Source organism: Doryrhamphus excisus, chromosome 7, assembly GCF_030265055.1.
Source record: "Doryrhamphus excisus isolate RoL2022-K1 chromosome 7, RoL_Dexc_1.0, whole genome shotgun sequence".
In the NCBI taxonomy this organism is placed as follows: domain Eukaryota; kingdom Metazoa; phylum Chordata; class Actinopteri; order Syngnathiformes; family Syngnathidae; genus Doryrhamphus; species Doryrhamphus excisus.
In genome coordinates, this window is record NC_080472.1 from 17,393,666 (window position 1) to 17,410,584 (window position 16,919).

A 16,919-nucleotide genomic window follows, 5' to 3' on the forward strand; every position below is an offset into this window, starting at 1 on the left:
GGTCGAGTGGTTAGCGCGCAGACCTCACAGCTAGGAGACTGTAGTTCAATCCCACCCTCGGCCATCTCTGTGTGGAGTTTGCATGTTTTCTCCGGGTACTCCGATTTCCTCCCACATTCCAAAAATGTGACTCCAAATTGTCCATAGGTATGAATGTGAGTGTGAATGGTTGTTTGTCTATATGTGCCCTGTGATTGGCTGGCCACCAGTCAGGGTGTACCCCGCCTCTCGTCTGAAGACAGCTGGGATAGGCTCCAGCATTCCCTGCCTCTCCTAGGTCAGTCCAGGTCAGTGTTAGTTGTTTTGTTAAATGTGTGTTGGTCATCTCCTGGCACACCACACACCATTTTATTGCCACGTGTGAGTTGTGGGTAAAATGTGCGTACTGGGCTTTAACCGGAACCGCCACGTTCAAATCAATGTCGAGATTAATCGATGTGGAAGTCTCCTCGGGCGCTTTTTGCTGGACATGATTCTTTATGTTGTGATAAATGGAAGTTCCCATGTACCGGCGTATGGAAATTGATTTAGGAAACATGGCGTAATCTACTTAGCTTCCGGAGTATTGATCTCCCTTTATAAGGCCAAGACGCCACATGGGCGTGTCGTTGCTCAAGAGCGCACTTGAACTTCAGAGTCTCGCCACGGCAGGTGCCCCCAGGGCGGTGTCCCAACGCCACCCCGCCCCTCGCGCCGAAGACTGGTCGCCATCAATAATTGTGTTGCCGCATTTGGCAGTAATTGGATAGTAAATGAGCAGTGTCAGCTCAAGGGAGGAAAGGGGTCACAAGTCCACAAGCGAGGAGGGTTCTTTTTGAGTTTTGGCTCCCCCCGGGACCCTGTGGGGTGGCCATCATTTCATGTTCTTGCCTTTTTCTATGTGCACAAGCTCTCTCGGCTTAATTAGCAGCGGCTCTCCCCTGCCAAGGATCCCCAGTAATTACCCGCTAGTGTGTCCAAGTTCCTCTTGTCATTGATAACCATCGCGACGCCCACCCTGACGCCCCCGCTATGTTTACAGCTGACATGTAATCACCACTTCCTGCCACACATATTGTATTTCTATCAAGTCATTGTTTCACTGCGATACAAACACTAAAAATCAATTTTTTCAGGAGTAGAATTTACACACAAAAACACATAGAAATGGGATATCCTGCTGCTTCCACCCTGAAGGGCTTAAAATTATGTTATGAAAATTTCATGTTATGAAAAAACATGTACTACTTTTCAAGATATTTTCAAGTTACCTGCAAAAATGTCCAGTTTTCACGTAATAATGCATTATTTATTTGTACAAAAAACTTCTACGAGATGGCCTCTTGTCCAACAACAAACTCTTTCATTGGAATATGCATATTTTCACCTAATAAAATATTATATTTTATACAAAATCCTACTAAATTCCCTTTTAAAGACGTTCCCATGTTATATTAACTCACTTCGGTCCAACAACATTAGCAACATCAACTCCACAAACATTTAGTATTTTTTTTTTTTTTAGACATCTTCTTTCATTGGATTATGAACATTTTAGGCCAGGGGTGGGCAACCTGCGGCCCAAGCATCTTAATCCATATCCAAATTTTTTTAACCTCAAACCATCAAATCTGTAGTTGCCAACATGACTTGCAGTGCTGTTGTGGCACGCAATTTTTCGCCCATACAAAAAAGCCATCCCGAAATTCCGTCCATCCGCAAGGTATGCTGGGTAGTTTGTGTTGATTTTTTTTTACCCCAACATTCCGCTGTTTGTTGCATTTTTGCATGATTGACAAATTTTCGTAATCAAGGAGGAGTTAAAACACGCTTGATATCCAATGTTATTGTTCATAGTTCATATTGTTGCATGCTGGACTACCCAGCATGCCATGCGGGCATTTGGAAATAACTATGTTTATCGCTTAGTCGTCGTTTATCACCCATGTAGTAGTAGTAGTTGATTTATGTGCTGTGTTAACTTGCTGTGGATGTGTTTTGTTTTTGTTTGGTTGGTTGCACCGTGAGCAAGTATGTAAATTTTTTTGACATTACGACATTGTCTTTCACTGGATTATTATTTTTTAAACTAGTATATTACATTTTGGGCCAAATGCTACTACATTAACCTTGTAAGTTGCTCCTATATTACAGTATTTCATCAATATTACATTTTTTTCATTGGATTCTGTCCAGTTTTATGGCTACTGAGCTAGCTTTTGGAGCACATCCCAACAGCGTAATATCATTTAAAACGCCTCCATCAACCAGAGCTAATTTCAAATGATTCCACCAATCCCATTAATCCCATTATTTTGGATTGTAAAGAATCAGAGGCCCATCCCAACTGGATATCATGTCCTCTCTTCTGCAGTGGTGCGGCTGTTTATGCCACTGCCATTATCTCGTAAATGCTCATTAATTTCCATCCCCGCGTGGAAAAATCATTTCTAGGAGAGGCAATTCAGCCTCCTGTTCCTTCCAATTCACCGCTCACGTCAATCAAGCCCCCTTTGCGCGGCATCTTGCCGAATGGAGGTGTTATATTCCCGCAATTATCATGTCATATACTCGAAAATGTAAATGAACGTGTGTGTAAAATTAAATTTATGGGTTGTCAGTGAAGAATGCGAACCAGGAGAGCAATTACTTATCTGCTTTCATCTCCGAGGCTCCGATACGTCCAGCAGAAACGGTTAAATGCTGGAATTAGCATAGCGCTGCACTTCACAATGGGCTCGCAGTGTCTCAAATATGTTGTTTTTGTTGTTGGTTTGTAGCTCTTATCATAATTAAAAACCACATTCGGTACTCTTAAAGGGAATTTGGTTGTGGTTGATTTGTTTTGAACATGCTTAACAAAGTTCCATTGAAGTACATCACAGTTTAACTTGTACGAAAAGGAGTAGGAAGAAGCAGATCTTATTTAATCCTGTTATTTCTTCTTTTATGACTGATGTGAGCTGCAAAGGTAGAGCAGCTCATCCAGAGATTAAGTGCAAATTGCTGAAGCCACGTTTCTGTCAGACTACCCATGTGCAGCTGTGACTACGGGTGTAGTTAACCACCATCAGTGTGTACCTGAGGAGTGAATTAATAATGGCTTTGCTTGGCTGCCTGAATAAAAATCGAATCCATACTATTATTATTACTGTATTTACACATTATAAAGAACGTGTAAGTAAGTTCTGCTTCTTCCTACTCCCTTTCGTGCATGTTGAATTGTGCATTGTTATTAAGCATGTTGAAAATAAACTAATCCATTACCATTGCGACACATGAAATACATTGTTGAAAATGGCATTCATGCGTATTTCCTCCAAAGACTGTCTCATTCCATGATTGGTCATCAGACCTAAACAGGAAGACTCCACACTTACAACTGAACAACAACGTTCGGATTCTGCTGTTTGTGTTTTAAATGCTAATCTCAGAAAAGAGATTAGTGTCGGGATTTGGATTTTCATTCTCCTGTACTTTTTCTTTGTGGAAATGCATTTTTATTTTTCACTTTTAATTCCCTGCATTATTCATCCTCCAGGTATTTGGCCGTGAATGCCTTTATTTCACCACTTTCAAGCACTTTATTTAAATCTCATTCTTTTATATATGCATGCGCATACATTTATGTTAAATCCAAAGCCTCGCCTTGCTTTTGTGCACCAAAAAAAAAAAAAACATCTTCCAATTAATAGTCTTAATGAGTGCATCTTTAATGTTGTTTCCCCGCTGCACGTGTCCCATTGTGACAAAAGCAGTCGTGACTGCGGGGGTAATTACTTACCTTGCAAATGTACCTTTAAGGGTTAATAACGTTGAAGGTGTAAGCACGCCATTTGCATAATTACACACGCGGGGCTGTTTAATTTGCAACTTAAGTTCAGTCTTTTATTGTGAATGCATCTTGTTGTCCAGAAGGAGAAAGGCACATCCTCCTGCTTTGACGTCCTCGTGCACCTTCCACGGAGTCCCTCCTCTCTAATGAACAATGGAGGCAGGATTTGTTTGAATATGAATATGAATGTGCAGCAGGGGCCGGCTGCAGGTTGACCTTCAGCTGTGATTTTCAGTTCATCAGGATTAGTCAAGGCGGGCGATCAGGAGCCACTAATGCATAATGACTTCTAAAATGAAAAATGTGTAGTGACCATGCAAATGTCTTGGCTAATCAAAGAGGGGTGGGGGGACCTGGGTGGGGAGAGGAGCTAAACAAGGACATGTCAAGGCCTGACAGCCAGCGAGGAAGGAAAGGAAGGTGGGAGGAGGAAAGGAGAGTAGGAGAGACACGCATGGAAAGTAATCAAGGCAGCTTGATTAGCCCCACGATGAGGACAGGGATGTCTTATTGGCCCCTTGACACACCATATAGGCCCGGGTACTGTAATGGCCGCCTGGGCGCTCCACACTGCTGCAATTAGTGGCGGCTTGGTGAGCCTACATGTTGATATTTTCATTGTGCATTGGTAATGGTAATGGTTTTATTTCATTTGAACGTGAATAAGATTACAATTGAATGCATCACATAACCAGTTCACAGTTCCACATGTCCAAAAGGAGTAGGAAGAAGCAAAGCTACCCCTCCATCTGGTCCTTTTACATTTTTTTTGTTTTTTTTTTATCACGTACCGAAGTATGAGGTGATATGACCATACAATCAGTAACTGTTACATTTGTTCACTTCCTGCTTTCCTAATATAGTTTTTTTTAACTTAAAATTTTAAAAACTTAAAATTAAGTAAAATAAAACTAAAGTAAAAGTAAAATAAAACATAAAAATTATTTTATTATTTAAAAAATATATACAAATAAAATTAATAAAATACAATTATTTAAAAAATAAAAATTATATAAAAATTAATAACAATTATTTTATTTTTTATTTTTTTTTTATTATTTATTTTATTTTTGTCATGTATGAGGTGATATGACCATACAATGACATTATGGGTACCATAGTAAGTGTCAATATAGTGATATGTATAGCACATTATGAGTTCAAGACTCTTCATCCTTGTATTTAGCAAGTGATTATGTTTAGTATTTGTATTGATTATATATTGTCATATACGTATAATGAATAGCAGCCATGACCGTCTTTAATCCACTTTTCTGTCGTGCATTTTCACATTAGCAACACTGATAGGAGAAACTAAAGTAGGGGAGTTCAAGGCACTTGCTAATTAAGGTCCACTCCTATTTAAATCCTTTACATTTACCCACTGGGACTATGCAGGAAGGGAAAATAAGACCAGCAACACAAATACCTGTCCTTCAGCATCTCCTCTGGGTTCCTCAGTCCTCCTCAGTCGTCCTTCTCAACACTTTTTTCGGTTGCAGGTTCCAGTCTCAGTGGCCATGATGAGTCCCCAGGTGATCACGCCGCAACAGATGCAGCAGATCCTCCAGCAGCAGGTTCTTTCCCCCCAGCAGCTCCAGGCCCTCCTCCAGCAGCAGCAGGCCGTCATGCTGCAGCAGGTAGCTTCCATGCGGTGTTGCTCGCCTGTACGTCCTTGACACGATTGTTGCACGTCGCCTCTAATTAACCGGGCCCGCCGTGTCGCCGGTTCAATTCCCTGACAGGCGTCCGTCGGGGACGGCGGGCCGCGGGAGTCTTGAGCGATCCTGTAGGTGACGGATGATGATGATGATGATGTAACATTTAGGAATGGTGTCAGAGTTGAAGTGCATTTATGGATTTGATTAAGGCAAGGAGAACGCTTTAATTAAGATTGTCACTACACTTTCCTCCAACCGCGTCTGTCACAGCAACTTAAAGGCACTTCAACGTTTAATTATTCATCGTGAGAATTAGATTTGGGTAATATATCAGATAAGCGGGCACAGTTCATCATGTTGCATCACACCAATCCCATCAAAGAGAACATGGAAGCATCTCTTGGAATTAAACTTGCATAGAACTCTTTGAGTGTACAGCTTGGAAAGCAGAAAGATTCTATAGATATAGCACTCGTGCACCCCCAGACCATGACACTACCACTTGACTGCCAGCGAAACACAATAATCCTTATACTCACTTGTGTTGCCAGTTATTTAGACAACAATGTTTCCTCACTGAGCTACAGCTCACCAGTGCCGGCAGCACTCGTGCAGCTCCAGACCATAACACTACCACTTGACTGCCAGTGAAACACAATTGTCTTAATACTCACTTGTGTTGCCAGTCATTTAGACAACAATGTTTCCTCACTGAGCTACAGCTTACCAGTGCTGGCAGCACTCATGCAGCCCCAGACCATGGCACTAACACGACCACTTGACTGCCAGCGAAAAACAATTATCTTAATACACTTCTGTTGCCAGTTATTTAGACAACAATGTTTCCTCACTGAGCTACAGCTCACCAGTGCCGGCAGCACTTGTGCAGCCCCAGACCATGGCACTACCACGACCACTTGACTGCCAGCGGAACACAATTATCTTAATACTCACTTGTGTTGCCAGTCATTTAGACAACAATGTTTCCTCACTGAGCTAAAGCTCACCACTGCCGGCAGCACTCGTGCAGCCCCAGACCATGGCACTACCACTTGACTGCTAGCGAAACACACTTATCTTAATACTCACTTGTGTTGCCAGTCATTTAGACAACAATGTTTCCTCACTGAGCTACAGCTCACCTGTGCCGGCAGCACTCGTGCAGCCCCAGATCATGTCACTACCACTTGACTGCCAGTGAAACACAATTATCTTAATACTCACTTGTGTTGCCAGTTATTTACCACCACTGCCAATACCACTGCCGGCAGCACTCGTGCAGCCCCAGACTAGCGGTGGCACTACCACGACCTCTTGACTGCCAGCGACACACAACTATCTCAATACTCACTTGTGTTGCTAGCTATTTAGAAAATGTTTCCCTCAATGAACCACAGCTCCCCAGTGTCGGCAGCACTCATGCAGGCCCAGACTGTGGCACTACCACTACCACTTGACTTGACTTGCTTGTGTGGCCACCTAATTTAGGCAGTAATGTTTTCCTCACTGAGCCACATCTCCCCAGTTTCGCAGCACTCATGCAGGCCCACTCCCAAGAGACGGTTATCTTGGTGTTCATTTGTTTGTTGACAGATATTTATTGGATAGTTGACCTACACTGCGATACAATTTGTACACACCCGCTACTCTAAACTATATACTTTTCTATAGGATTGTACCTGGAAAATGAACTTCAATTGTCAGGGAAATGCATTCTTTTTCCAGTTTACAAGCTGCCAAATGCATGCCAAAGACATCCAACCGTGAGGCCATGTTAACCAATCAGAGGCCTACAGAAAGTCATTAATGGAAAAGGCGTAAAAACAGAAGTGAAGGGCAATCACGTCAGTCAATTGGACTTATTCTACTAGAGTAAAAGTCACAAAATGAGGGCATTTGTCCCTTTTTGTGTTGTGTTTGTGCCATATAAAAACAAAGGTCGTTACTTAGAATGCATAATGAATGCAAGGTTTCCGGCTTTATATTTGGAAGAAATGTTTGTCAATCAATGCAAGTCTGTGCCAATGCAATGAAAAGTGCACATTTATTAAGGTGCACATTTGGAAGAGTGTACATTTACATACGGTATTGACGCCCTGTCTTTGTGCAGCAACACCTGCAGGAGTTCTATAAGAAGCAGCAGGAGCAGCTTCATCTCCAGCTTCTCCAGCAGCAGCACCCCGGCAAGCAAGCTAAAGAGGTAGCGCTTTTGTGTTTCACTCCACCAAGCATCAAGAATGCTGGGCCCACGGCTCGGCTAATGAAGTGTTGCTAGCAACAACAGGGTCCGACTCATTAGCGACTTGTCTCTGCACACACAAAGCAATGCCGTGCTGCCGAAGCTGCACCGTGTGCCACTCATAAATCACACTGTGACAGGCAGACGCGCCACGCTGTCTCATCATAGAGAAGAGAAGGCGAGCACTGCTGTGTTTGTGTTGGTGGCCAGCCAGTCCAGGGCCTCATCCATGTGCAGTTAATCAGGGAAAAAAAATACATGAAAACATACTTCCAAGCTGTTATGGAAGCCCGCACGTGACCTCCCGGCGGCTTTGTTTCTGTTTGGATTTGTCAATTGTTTTATTTTTCCGGCCATCAGAATAGAAATTGCTCCCTTATTTCTCCAGAGGAGGTGGGACGGTATCACCTGCATCGTTCCATTATGCAGCTTGCTTGGCTGTGACTTGCGCCTCCTCTTTCCTCCTCATAGTATACATAATGGAACTTTATCCAGCAAGGTACACAAAAAAAATATATATATTAAATTAATTTAATAATAATAATTTATATAAAATTAAATAAAAGTGTCTTTCATTTAACCAATAATGCTTTCAATAATTTCATTCAATAATAATAATTTAATGAGCATTAGGCGTCCTCTTTTTCCTTCTATTATATCAAAATGGGACTCTCTCCAATTTTTAATTTAATTATTTTTTAATTTTTAATCCAAGTTTTAATACTATAGAATATGACTTATATGAATATGGCTAAAATATATCCAGATTATGACAACTTTTTATTATTAAATTATTTATTAAAATGGGACTTTCCAAAAAAAATGTATAGAAAATGAAATGCATTGTTTTTAGTTTTATTTAACAACTGTAATAATGTTTTCCAAAAAATAAAATATAAGGATTTCCTATATTGAAGTGCCAACAATGTCTTAAAAATATATATTAAAATTTGGTTTAATAATAATTATATAATTTTGAGTTATGTACCAAAAATGATTAATTAATAATGAATTCCTCCTCCCTTCTCCTCTAATTATGTTAATTTAGTTCTCTAATTTAATCAAATATGTGTTTATAAGTTTGAATTGTGATTTTTAAAAAGTGCAGATTATTAAATGTCATTACTATACTATGTCATTATTATATTGAAATTGTACTTTTAGCCAAATATTAAAAAAAATTATAGAAAATGAAATGCATTGTTTTTAGTTTTATTTAACAACTGTAATAATTATGAGTGAAAAATAAAATATAATGATTTCCGATATTGAAGTGCCAACAATGTCTTAAAAATATTAATATATATTAAAATTTGGTTTAATAATATTTGTATAATTTTGACTTATGTACAAAATAATTAATTAATAATTAATTCTTCCTCTCTGTTAATGTTAATTTAGTTCTCTAATTTAATCTGTGTTTATAAGTTATAAGTTTATAAGTTAAAAATATGTGTTTATAAGTTTAAATTGTGATTTTTAAAAAGTGCAGATTATGAAATGTCATTACTAGTATATTGAAATTGTACTTTTAGCCAAATATATAAAAAAAATCTAATACAAAAAATAAAATAAATGAGGATTAGGGATCATATCAAAGTTCCACAGCTAAATTGTAAAAGCTGCTATAAGATGAACCTGTGTGACTCTACCCTCCAAATGCAAGCTAAGATGAACCATAGTAGACTCATCACTCTCTCTCAAGTCATTAATTGTTCAGTTTTTCCCCTACGCCTTCTCCTTCTCTATAGCAACAGCAACAGCAGCAGCAGCAGCAACTGGCCGCCCAACAGCTCGTCTTTCAGCAGCAGCTCCTGCAGATGCAGCAGCTCCAGCAGCAGCAACACCTGCTCAACATGCAGCGGCAGGGCCTGCTCTCCCTGCCGGGGCCAGCCCCCGGCCAGGCCGCCCTGCCCGGACAGACATTGCCCCCGCCAGGTATGTGGGGGGGGGGAGCGTGTGGGCGATGCACTTCCTGCAAATGTTTTTTTCCTCCTGTCTGGCTTTTGTTTCTGTCATTGGTATGCACCCGTGTCCCCCCCACCCCCCCATCCCCCTTGTGTTATCTCTTTATACGTCTCTCTGTTTGCATTGCCCTCATTGGTATGCTCCTCTGTCTGCAGCCTAACTTGCCACATGATCGTCTTTTAAAGCCTTCTTTGCTCTTTTGGTGTCTGTATTTGCTGTTTCCTTACACTCCATCACTGCGTGTTGCTGTTGTTTACCTTCTTGGCTAACACGGAAGCATGCAGTTATGGAAAAACATTAGGAATGCCATATTTGTTTGTGGAACCGAACTCTTCTACTGCTGAACCGTTGCACTCAAAAGGGTGAAAATTTGTAATAACATGCACACATACTGTGTTGCTGTTGCTATTATTATGTATTTAGTTAAGTATTAAGTATTATTATGACAAATACACCTCATGACAGTACTGTTATTACGCCCAATAAGTGGGATTAACTTGAAATTTCTCACACAGCTCAATGCGCTCCACGCCATGAAATTTGGTGCACACCTTTAGCGGACAGATGTGCACACGTGTGTAAAATTTCAGCTAGATTGCTTGAAAAAATCGGCGTCATCAAGCAAAAATTTGAGTATATTTGTCTTATATTAGCATTTTATTTTGCACCAAGGTGGCCTGAGCCCCGCAGAGCTCCAGCAATTATGGAAGGACGTGACTGGAGGTGGCGGCGGCGGCGGTGGAGGTGGCGGCGGCGGTGGCCATGCCATGGAAGACAACGGCATCAAACACAGCGGTGCCGGCAGCAACGCGGTCACCGGCGGCGCAGGCGGCCTCGACCTATCCACCACCAACAACAACAACAACCACAACAACAACAACTCTTTGACAACTACCTCTTCCAACCCCGCTAAAGCGTCGCCGCCTATCTCGCACCACTCCATCGTCAACGGACAGTCCCCGGTCCTCAACCACAGACGAGAGCGTGAGCGAGAACGGGAGCGAGAGAGGTAATCTTTATGAACATGCTTGCTGAAGTTACATTCAAGTACATCACACGACATGTACAAAAAAGAAGAAGGAAGTCCCGCCTGTGTTATTTGTTCCTGTTCAAAGTCGCAGCCTTGTTAACTTCAGGGAAAACAAGATGTTTATTTGTTTAATAGTTTATTACGGTGCACAACAACAAAAAAAAAACAATCTCCCATGGGAACGCAGTTAGCTTGCACACAGATATCAAACACAACATATGCAGGAAGACGATCTTACGCATTAAGTATTTAGTGTTTTCTGCCTTTTGAAAATTACCTTCCCGGTATTGCTTGTCATGTAAACAGAATACATGATGCCTTGAGTGGCGTTTCCAGGATGTTTATCCTTGTGATGGCGTGTTTTATGAATGCACCCCCCGTGCACCAAAACACTGACTGTTCACATATCGCCGCTATGCATTATTCAAAGGCTTTACTTGGGCGATATTATAATAAGGTAGCAGTGTGGATGCTTGGAGGTGGAAGTGCTGTGTAATTGGTTTACAGTAGATGCTATCGCTTCACTGCCACTAGAAAGTGTGTGTGGTGGTGGGGGGGGGGAGAAAAAAAGATATCTGAGAAGGAAAAGAAAAAGGAAAAAACACTTTTTATCCGCCCCTGTCCCGAGGGCTGCGCGCGCCGTGTCTCGTAATGATCGAATGCGGAGTATTGTCAGGAGCGCTGCTTACTAACACGGCCGTGGATCGATGCAGGGGTAAGCCCCTCTGAAAAACCCCAGGCGTGAGCCTCGGCATACACACACAGACACACACACACACACACGCCGAAAGGTTAAACTGTCATCTTTAATGGGATGTGCTTTCTAGGCAGGGTCGTAACTTATTTTGGCGCATTCAAAGTTGCATGCAGGATTAATCTTCTGATGAAAAATTATATGGCTGTCTGGATTTTTTTTTTTTTTTTTGTACTTGAAAGCCTTTCCTATAATATCCTCGCAAGATGGGATGGCGGCTGAATTTAGCCATTTTTTCATTCCTGCTCGTAAGTCTTCAGTGTGGTGCTGGACATAAAATTAGGAACACAGTAACAGCGTTTTTTTTTTCATATAACGGCGTTGCTAGAAGGCGTGGCTTGGAACTTTATTTAGACCGCTACCTCAAGACGAGCATTCAGTAGAGCGTAGACCGACGCCAAAGCTGTCGTCCACTTCCTGTGGCAATTCCTGGTTCATGGAAGACACCTTTATGGTAATGGTAATGGTTTAATTTCATTTGAACATGCATCAGATTACAATTGAATGCATCACATAATCAGTTCACAGTTCCACATGTCCAAAAGGAGTAGGAAGAAGCAAAGCTTATTAAATCCTACCCCTCCATCTGGTACTTTTACAATCAGTAACTGTTACATTTGTTCACTTCCTGCTTTCCTAATATAGTTTAAGTTTTTTTTTTTACTTTATTTTTATTTTTACATGTCCAAAAGGAGTAGGAAGAAGCAAAGCTTTTTAAATCCGACCCCTCCATCTGGTACTTTTATAATCAGTAACTGATCCATTTGTTCACTTCCTGCTTTCCTTAATACAGTTTTTTTAAATAATGTACCTTGTACCGAAGTACGAGGTGATATGATCATACAATGACATAATGGGTACCATAGTAAGTGTCCATATAGTGATATATATATATATATATATATATATATATATATATATATATATATATATATATATATATATATATATATATATATAGCACATCATGACTGGTTCAAGACTCTTCATCCTTGTATTTAGCAAACATCAACTGCTTGTATTGTTTCTTGAATTGGCTCATCGTTGTGCATTGTTTGAGGTCCTTACTCAATCCATTCCATAGTTTGATTCCACATACTGAAATGCTATGGCTTTTTAACGTAGTCCTAGCATAGAAGTGTTTCAAATGTAATTCTTCCCTGAGATCATATTTCTCCTCTCTTGTAGAGAAGTATTGGATGACATTTTTAGCTAATTGGTTATTTGTAGCCTTATGCATTATTTTAGCTGTTTGAAGATTAACTATATTGTTATTAGCACCGTTATTAGGACTTGAACACTAATATGTTCCACTTGAAGTCCTTTTTGTCAACCAACATATTGTCGTCCTGTTGATTTCCTGCTCACTAACGTCCACTCGTTTTGTCGTGCAGTTCACAACACGAGGAAAACGGAGGATCCCATCCCTTGTACGGTCACGGCGTGTGCAAGTGGCCCGGCTGCGAGAGTATCTGCGACGACTTCGGACAGTTTTTGAAGTAAGATTATGAGCAATGTGTATTCCCCTCGCATTTCAGCAAACATTATTATTGCAGTGTATCCTCTAAGCGGCCATGCTAGCAGGGGTTCGAAGCCGTTTGGCATGACATCACAACCCACTTTTAGGGCATTTTTACATATCCATATGTAATTTTGTCTTTATTATTCCATGTGTTTATTTAATATACATATTTTTAATGTGTTTATCTTTTAAAACATGAATCCAGCCCTGAAGGCGGAATAGCTTTTGACATAATTGCACCAACAGTCAAGCATGTTGATAGTCTGGGGCTGCATGAGTGCTGCCGACACTGGGGAGCTGCGGTTCATCGACATGATACATGAATTTGTTGCTGAAATGTGAGGTTTACGAGATACAAACCAATATTTATGTCACCGTGACCGCTTCGACCTTGCCGACACCTCATCGGCGGGGTTGAGGGGGACCCCGTAACAAATCTTCCTACGCAGCGTGGAAAAGCCTGATAGGTTTGTGTGCGAAAGTCGTCAGCAGGCTAATGGCTATGCGCGCACGGCCGCACACTCACCTCCAGCCGCAACAAAAGAGCCGCCATTGAGTTGTTGTCACGGTGCGGCGAGGCGGCGGAGCAAATGAACTCTTCATGCTCCATCAACAATTTAGTTAATTAGCTCATTTGTAATTGGCCGGCTTTGTTGCCGGGATGTCAGCGAGGGGACATCAAAAAGGAAGGAAGGTGTTTGCGGCGCCGGCGATTACAGGTTATCACGCCGCCACTCAGCCACTCTTTCATTTGAATATTCTAATTACGTTTGTAATTAACTGTGAAATAACGATCTAGTGTGTGCGGGGTTTGGGTTTTTTTTCCCCTTTTTGGAGTTGTGACTTGTTTGTAGGTTTACAGGAAGCTTGTGCAGCGTGTGAATGAAGTGAAATTGAATATTACTCCTAAAGGAAGGATGCGTTCACACGCGACATTTTACCTGCACTAGTGCTCTTTAAAAGCCTATTATTGAAGCTTTTGTGAAATCTAAGATGGCGACTATAGCAGAATCTAAATATCAGGGGTGCCCAAACTTATTCAGCACTGTGAAAAATGAAAGTATGCCAAAAAGTATCCCAAAAGTAGTCACATTGTTTTGTTCTTCTCATATTACAACTCGTGTATTTTTCTTCAGTATCTCAAGTTTCTTCTTATATATATATTTTTTTTCTAAGAATAACACTTTTTTTCCTCTTAATATTTTGACTTTATTCTCAGAAAGTTTTTTCAGTTTCTGTTGGTATTTATATAAATTTTCAACTTTATATTTCAACTTCCCTCTTTTTTTCGTAATACCATAAATTTATTTCCATAATATTTTGAATTTATTCTCAGAACATTTAGTAACATTTTTATTTATATTACATTATATACATTGTTTATATTATGTTACATAATATATACATAACCATATGTTTTTTTAAGAATATGTATTTTTATAATATCTTTTTTCTTTCAACGTTATGCTACTAAAAGGATGCTATTTTTCGTCATAATTTAGAATTTATTCTCATAACATTTAGTACCATTTTCTGCAACCTAATTTGTTCATAATATATCCATAATATATATTTATATCATGTTATATTATAATATATTTAATATATATTATATTATAATGTATTTGTATATAATATATACATAACCATATATTTTTTAAAGAATATATTTTAATATTATTTAATATTATTTTATTTTATATATTTTTAAGTATATATTTTATTAAGAATATATATTTATATATTTTATAATATCTTTTTTCTTTCAACATTATGCTACTAAAAGGATGCTATTTTTTGTCATATTTTAAAATGTTGTTCATATTCATCATATTACGCCTTTTTTCCTTTCCGTTTTTGTTATTGTTGAGGGTTTTTTGTAGTTTTCTTGTGGCTGCAGATGGAAAAATGGCCCCCGGGCCGCATGTTGGACACCCCTGAGTCACTTTATGCATATGTTCTGTACTGTGCAGCCTTTGGTCCCATGACAAAAGTATGGCAACATCTTTTCGAGAGTTTGTTCGTCACGCGAGCCACCAAAAAAGAACACCTAGGAGCGATTAAAACGCTGCGATTAAAGCGATTAATGACGGTGACACGTTTCCCCGACACAACAAAAGATGACTAAACGTGTCGCCTCTTCCTCCGCCGCCGCTGCTGTCACACCCGTAACCCACACCCAGCTCGCGACATGGAAACTGTCATCTGAATCTGACACCCGCTTTATGTAACCCTGTTTTTAAAAACGCCGCTTGTGTAGTGGCATCTCCGGGAAAACATGAAAGGACTTTGTGTATGTGTATGTGTGTGTATGTGTATGTGTGTGTGTGTGACACCGACAATCACTGCTTCCAGGCATGCCACCAAGCAGCCATCTTTGTTCCGGATGACGAGCCCGCCTCCTTTGTTGGCGTCTATTTTCATGTTCAGGCTGTACGAGCCTGCCTCTGACTGGCGCGCTTCTGTTTTGTCGCAACCTTTCAACTTCCTGCCTTCCTCTTCTCCCGTTTGCATCACTTTGCAAGCTTAGTCGAGCCTCTGACCTGTCGTTTTTATTTTTTACTCCTAAATAACCCGCTAAGCTACCTCCACAATATCCTTTGAGCATACAGACTCGTGCTATAGGATGTCTTCTTTACTGATATATGATAATCCTGCACAAGCTTGCCTCCTCATGTGTGCAGGCAAGGCCTCTACCTGCATAAGCACGCCGCATCTGGCAACACAAGCCGAGTAAAAAAAAAAGTGATTCAATGCAATGGTGTCAATAAGAGTTGAGAAATGCAGCTTACTTGAATTTGCATCGCCACAGATAGATTGGTCGCTACCTATAATAATATAACATTGTGTTATTTTTAATCGACTTAATCGAGTTAATCAATATAAACCTTCACTGAGCATTCAGACTGGCGTTTTCGCCAAGGAACCAAGACCCATCCCTCAAGCGGCGCTCACCAGGGTTGGGATGATAGCGTTCCCAACCCAACCCACCAAAGTTCCTTTTAAGCACTAAGTGGTCCACTCTGCTGCCTTATTACTGGCTGGCGTCACAAACCCGTTTTAAACCCGATTAAACCCACAAGGCCTCAGCCAACACACACACACGCACACACATACGGTATATATATAATATATATATATCTCGCCCCCCTCCCCTTGATAGAGCCCCTCTACCCTTCCACTTGTCACTTGCACTGTGACAAGACCTTTAAAAACAGGGTGCATTACTTATGCATTGCCACCAACGGGGGGGTTGGGGGGGGGGGTGTCCGTGCACGTGCATGAAGTTGTGAAGGCGCGGAACTCAACAGGCACGCATGACAATTAGCAGTACCGCGTCATCGTACATAGTGTGGATTTATTACTGGGCTCTGAGTGGGTGCTGATGGTTGCCAGGTGTATTTATGAATGCATCATGGGAGATGAGGTCTTGTAGGAAACACAATAAATGTGGCATTGTTTGTCTCATAGTACAGTAGGACATGTTAGCGAATGACGGGAAATGTGGGATGACCTAGCGCTAATTTGTAATGGTAATGGTTTAATTTCATTTGAACAATTGAATGCATCACATAATCAGTTCACAGTTCAAAAGGAGTAGGAAGAAGCAAAGCTTATTAAATCCTACCCCTCCATCTGGTACTTTTACAATCAGTAAATGGTACATTTGTTCACTTCCTGCTTTCCAAATATAGTTTTAGGTTTTTTTTTGTTTTTTTTTTATCACGTACCGAAGTACGAGGTGATATGACCATACAATGACATAATGGGTACCATAGTAACTGTCAATCTCTTGGTAAAAATGTGGATTTGGTGCCATTTTGTGTCCGGTTGTCATAATCTCGCGGGATTATTGAGCTGCATAGGCAAGGCCTGCTGCTGAGGTTGTACGCAGTAAGACAGTCATTTGAACATACTTCAAAGATCCTGT

At 40.6% G+C, this 16,919-nt stretch overlaps 1 protein-coding gene across 7 annotated transcripts in view; it reads left to right on the forward strand.

The window, feature by feature from the left end:
• Positions 1–16,919, forward strand: part of foxp2 (forkhead box P2) — a 110,873-nt gene that overhangs the window by 73,009 nt on the left and 20,945 nt on the right. For all 7 annotated transcript variants that reach the window (XM_058077298.1, XM_058077301.1, XM_058077302.1 and 4 more), the window contains 5 exons: positions 5,317–5,454; positions 7,586–7,675; positions 9,466–9,652; positions 10,355–10,691; positions 12,861–12,965. In XM_058077298.1, coding sequence (XP_057933281.1) covers positions 5,317–5,454; positions 7,586–7,675; positions 9,466–9,652; positions 10,355–10,691; positions 12,861–12,965 — 857 coding nt within the window. The remainder of the gene's footprint in view (positions 1–5,316; positions 5,455–7,585; positions 7,676–9,465; positions 9,653–10,354; positions 10,692–12,860; positions 12,966–16,919) is intronic.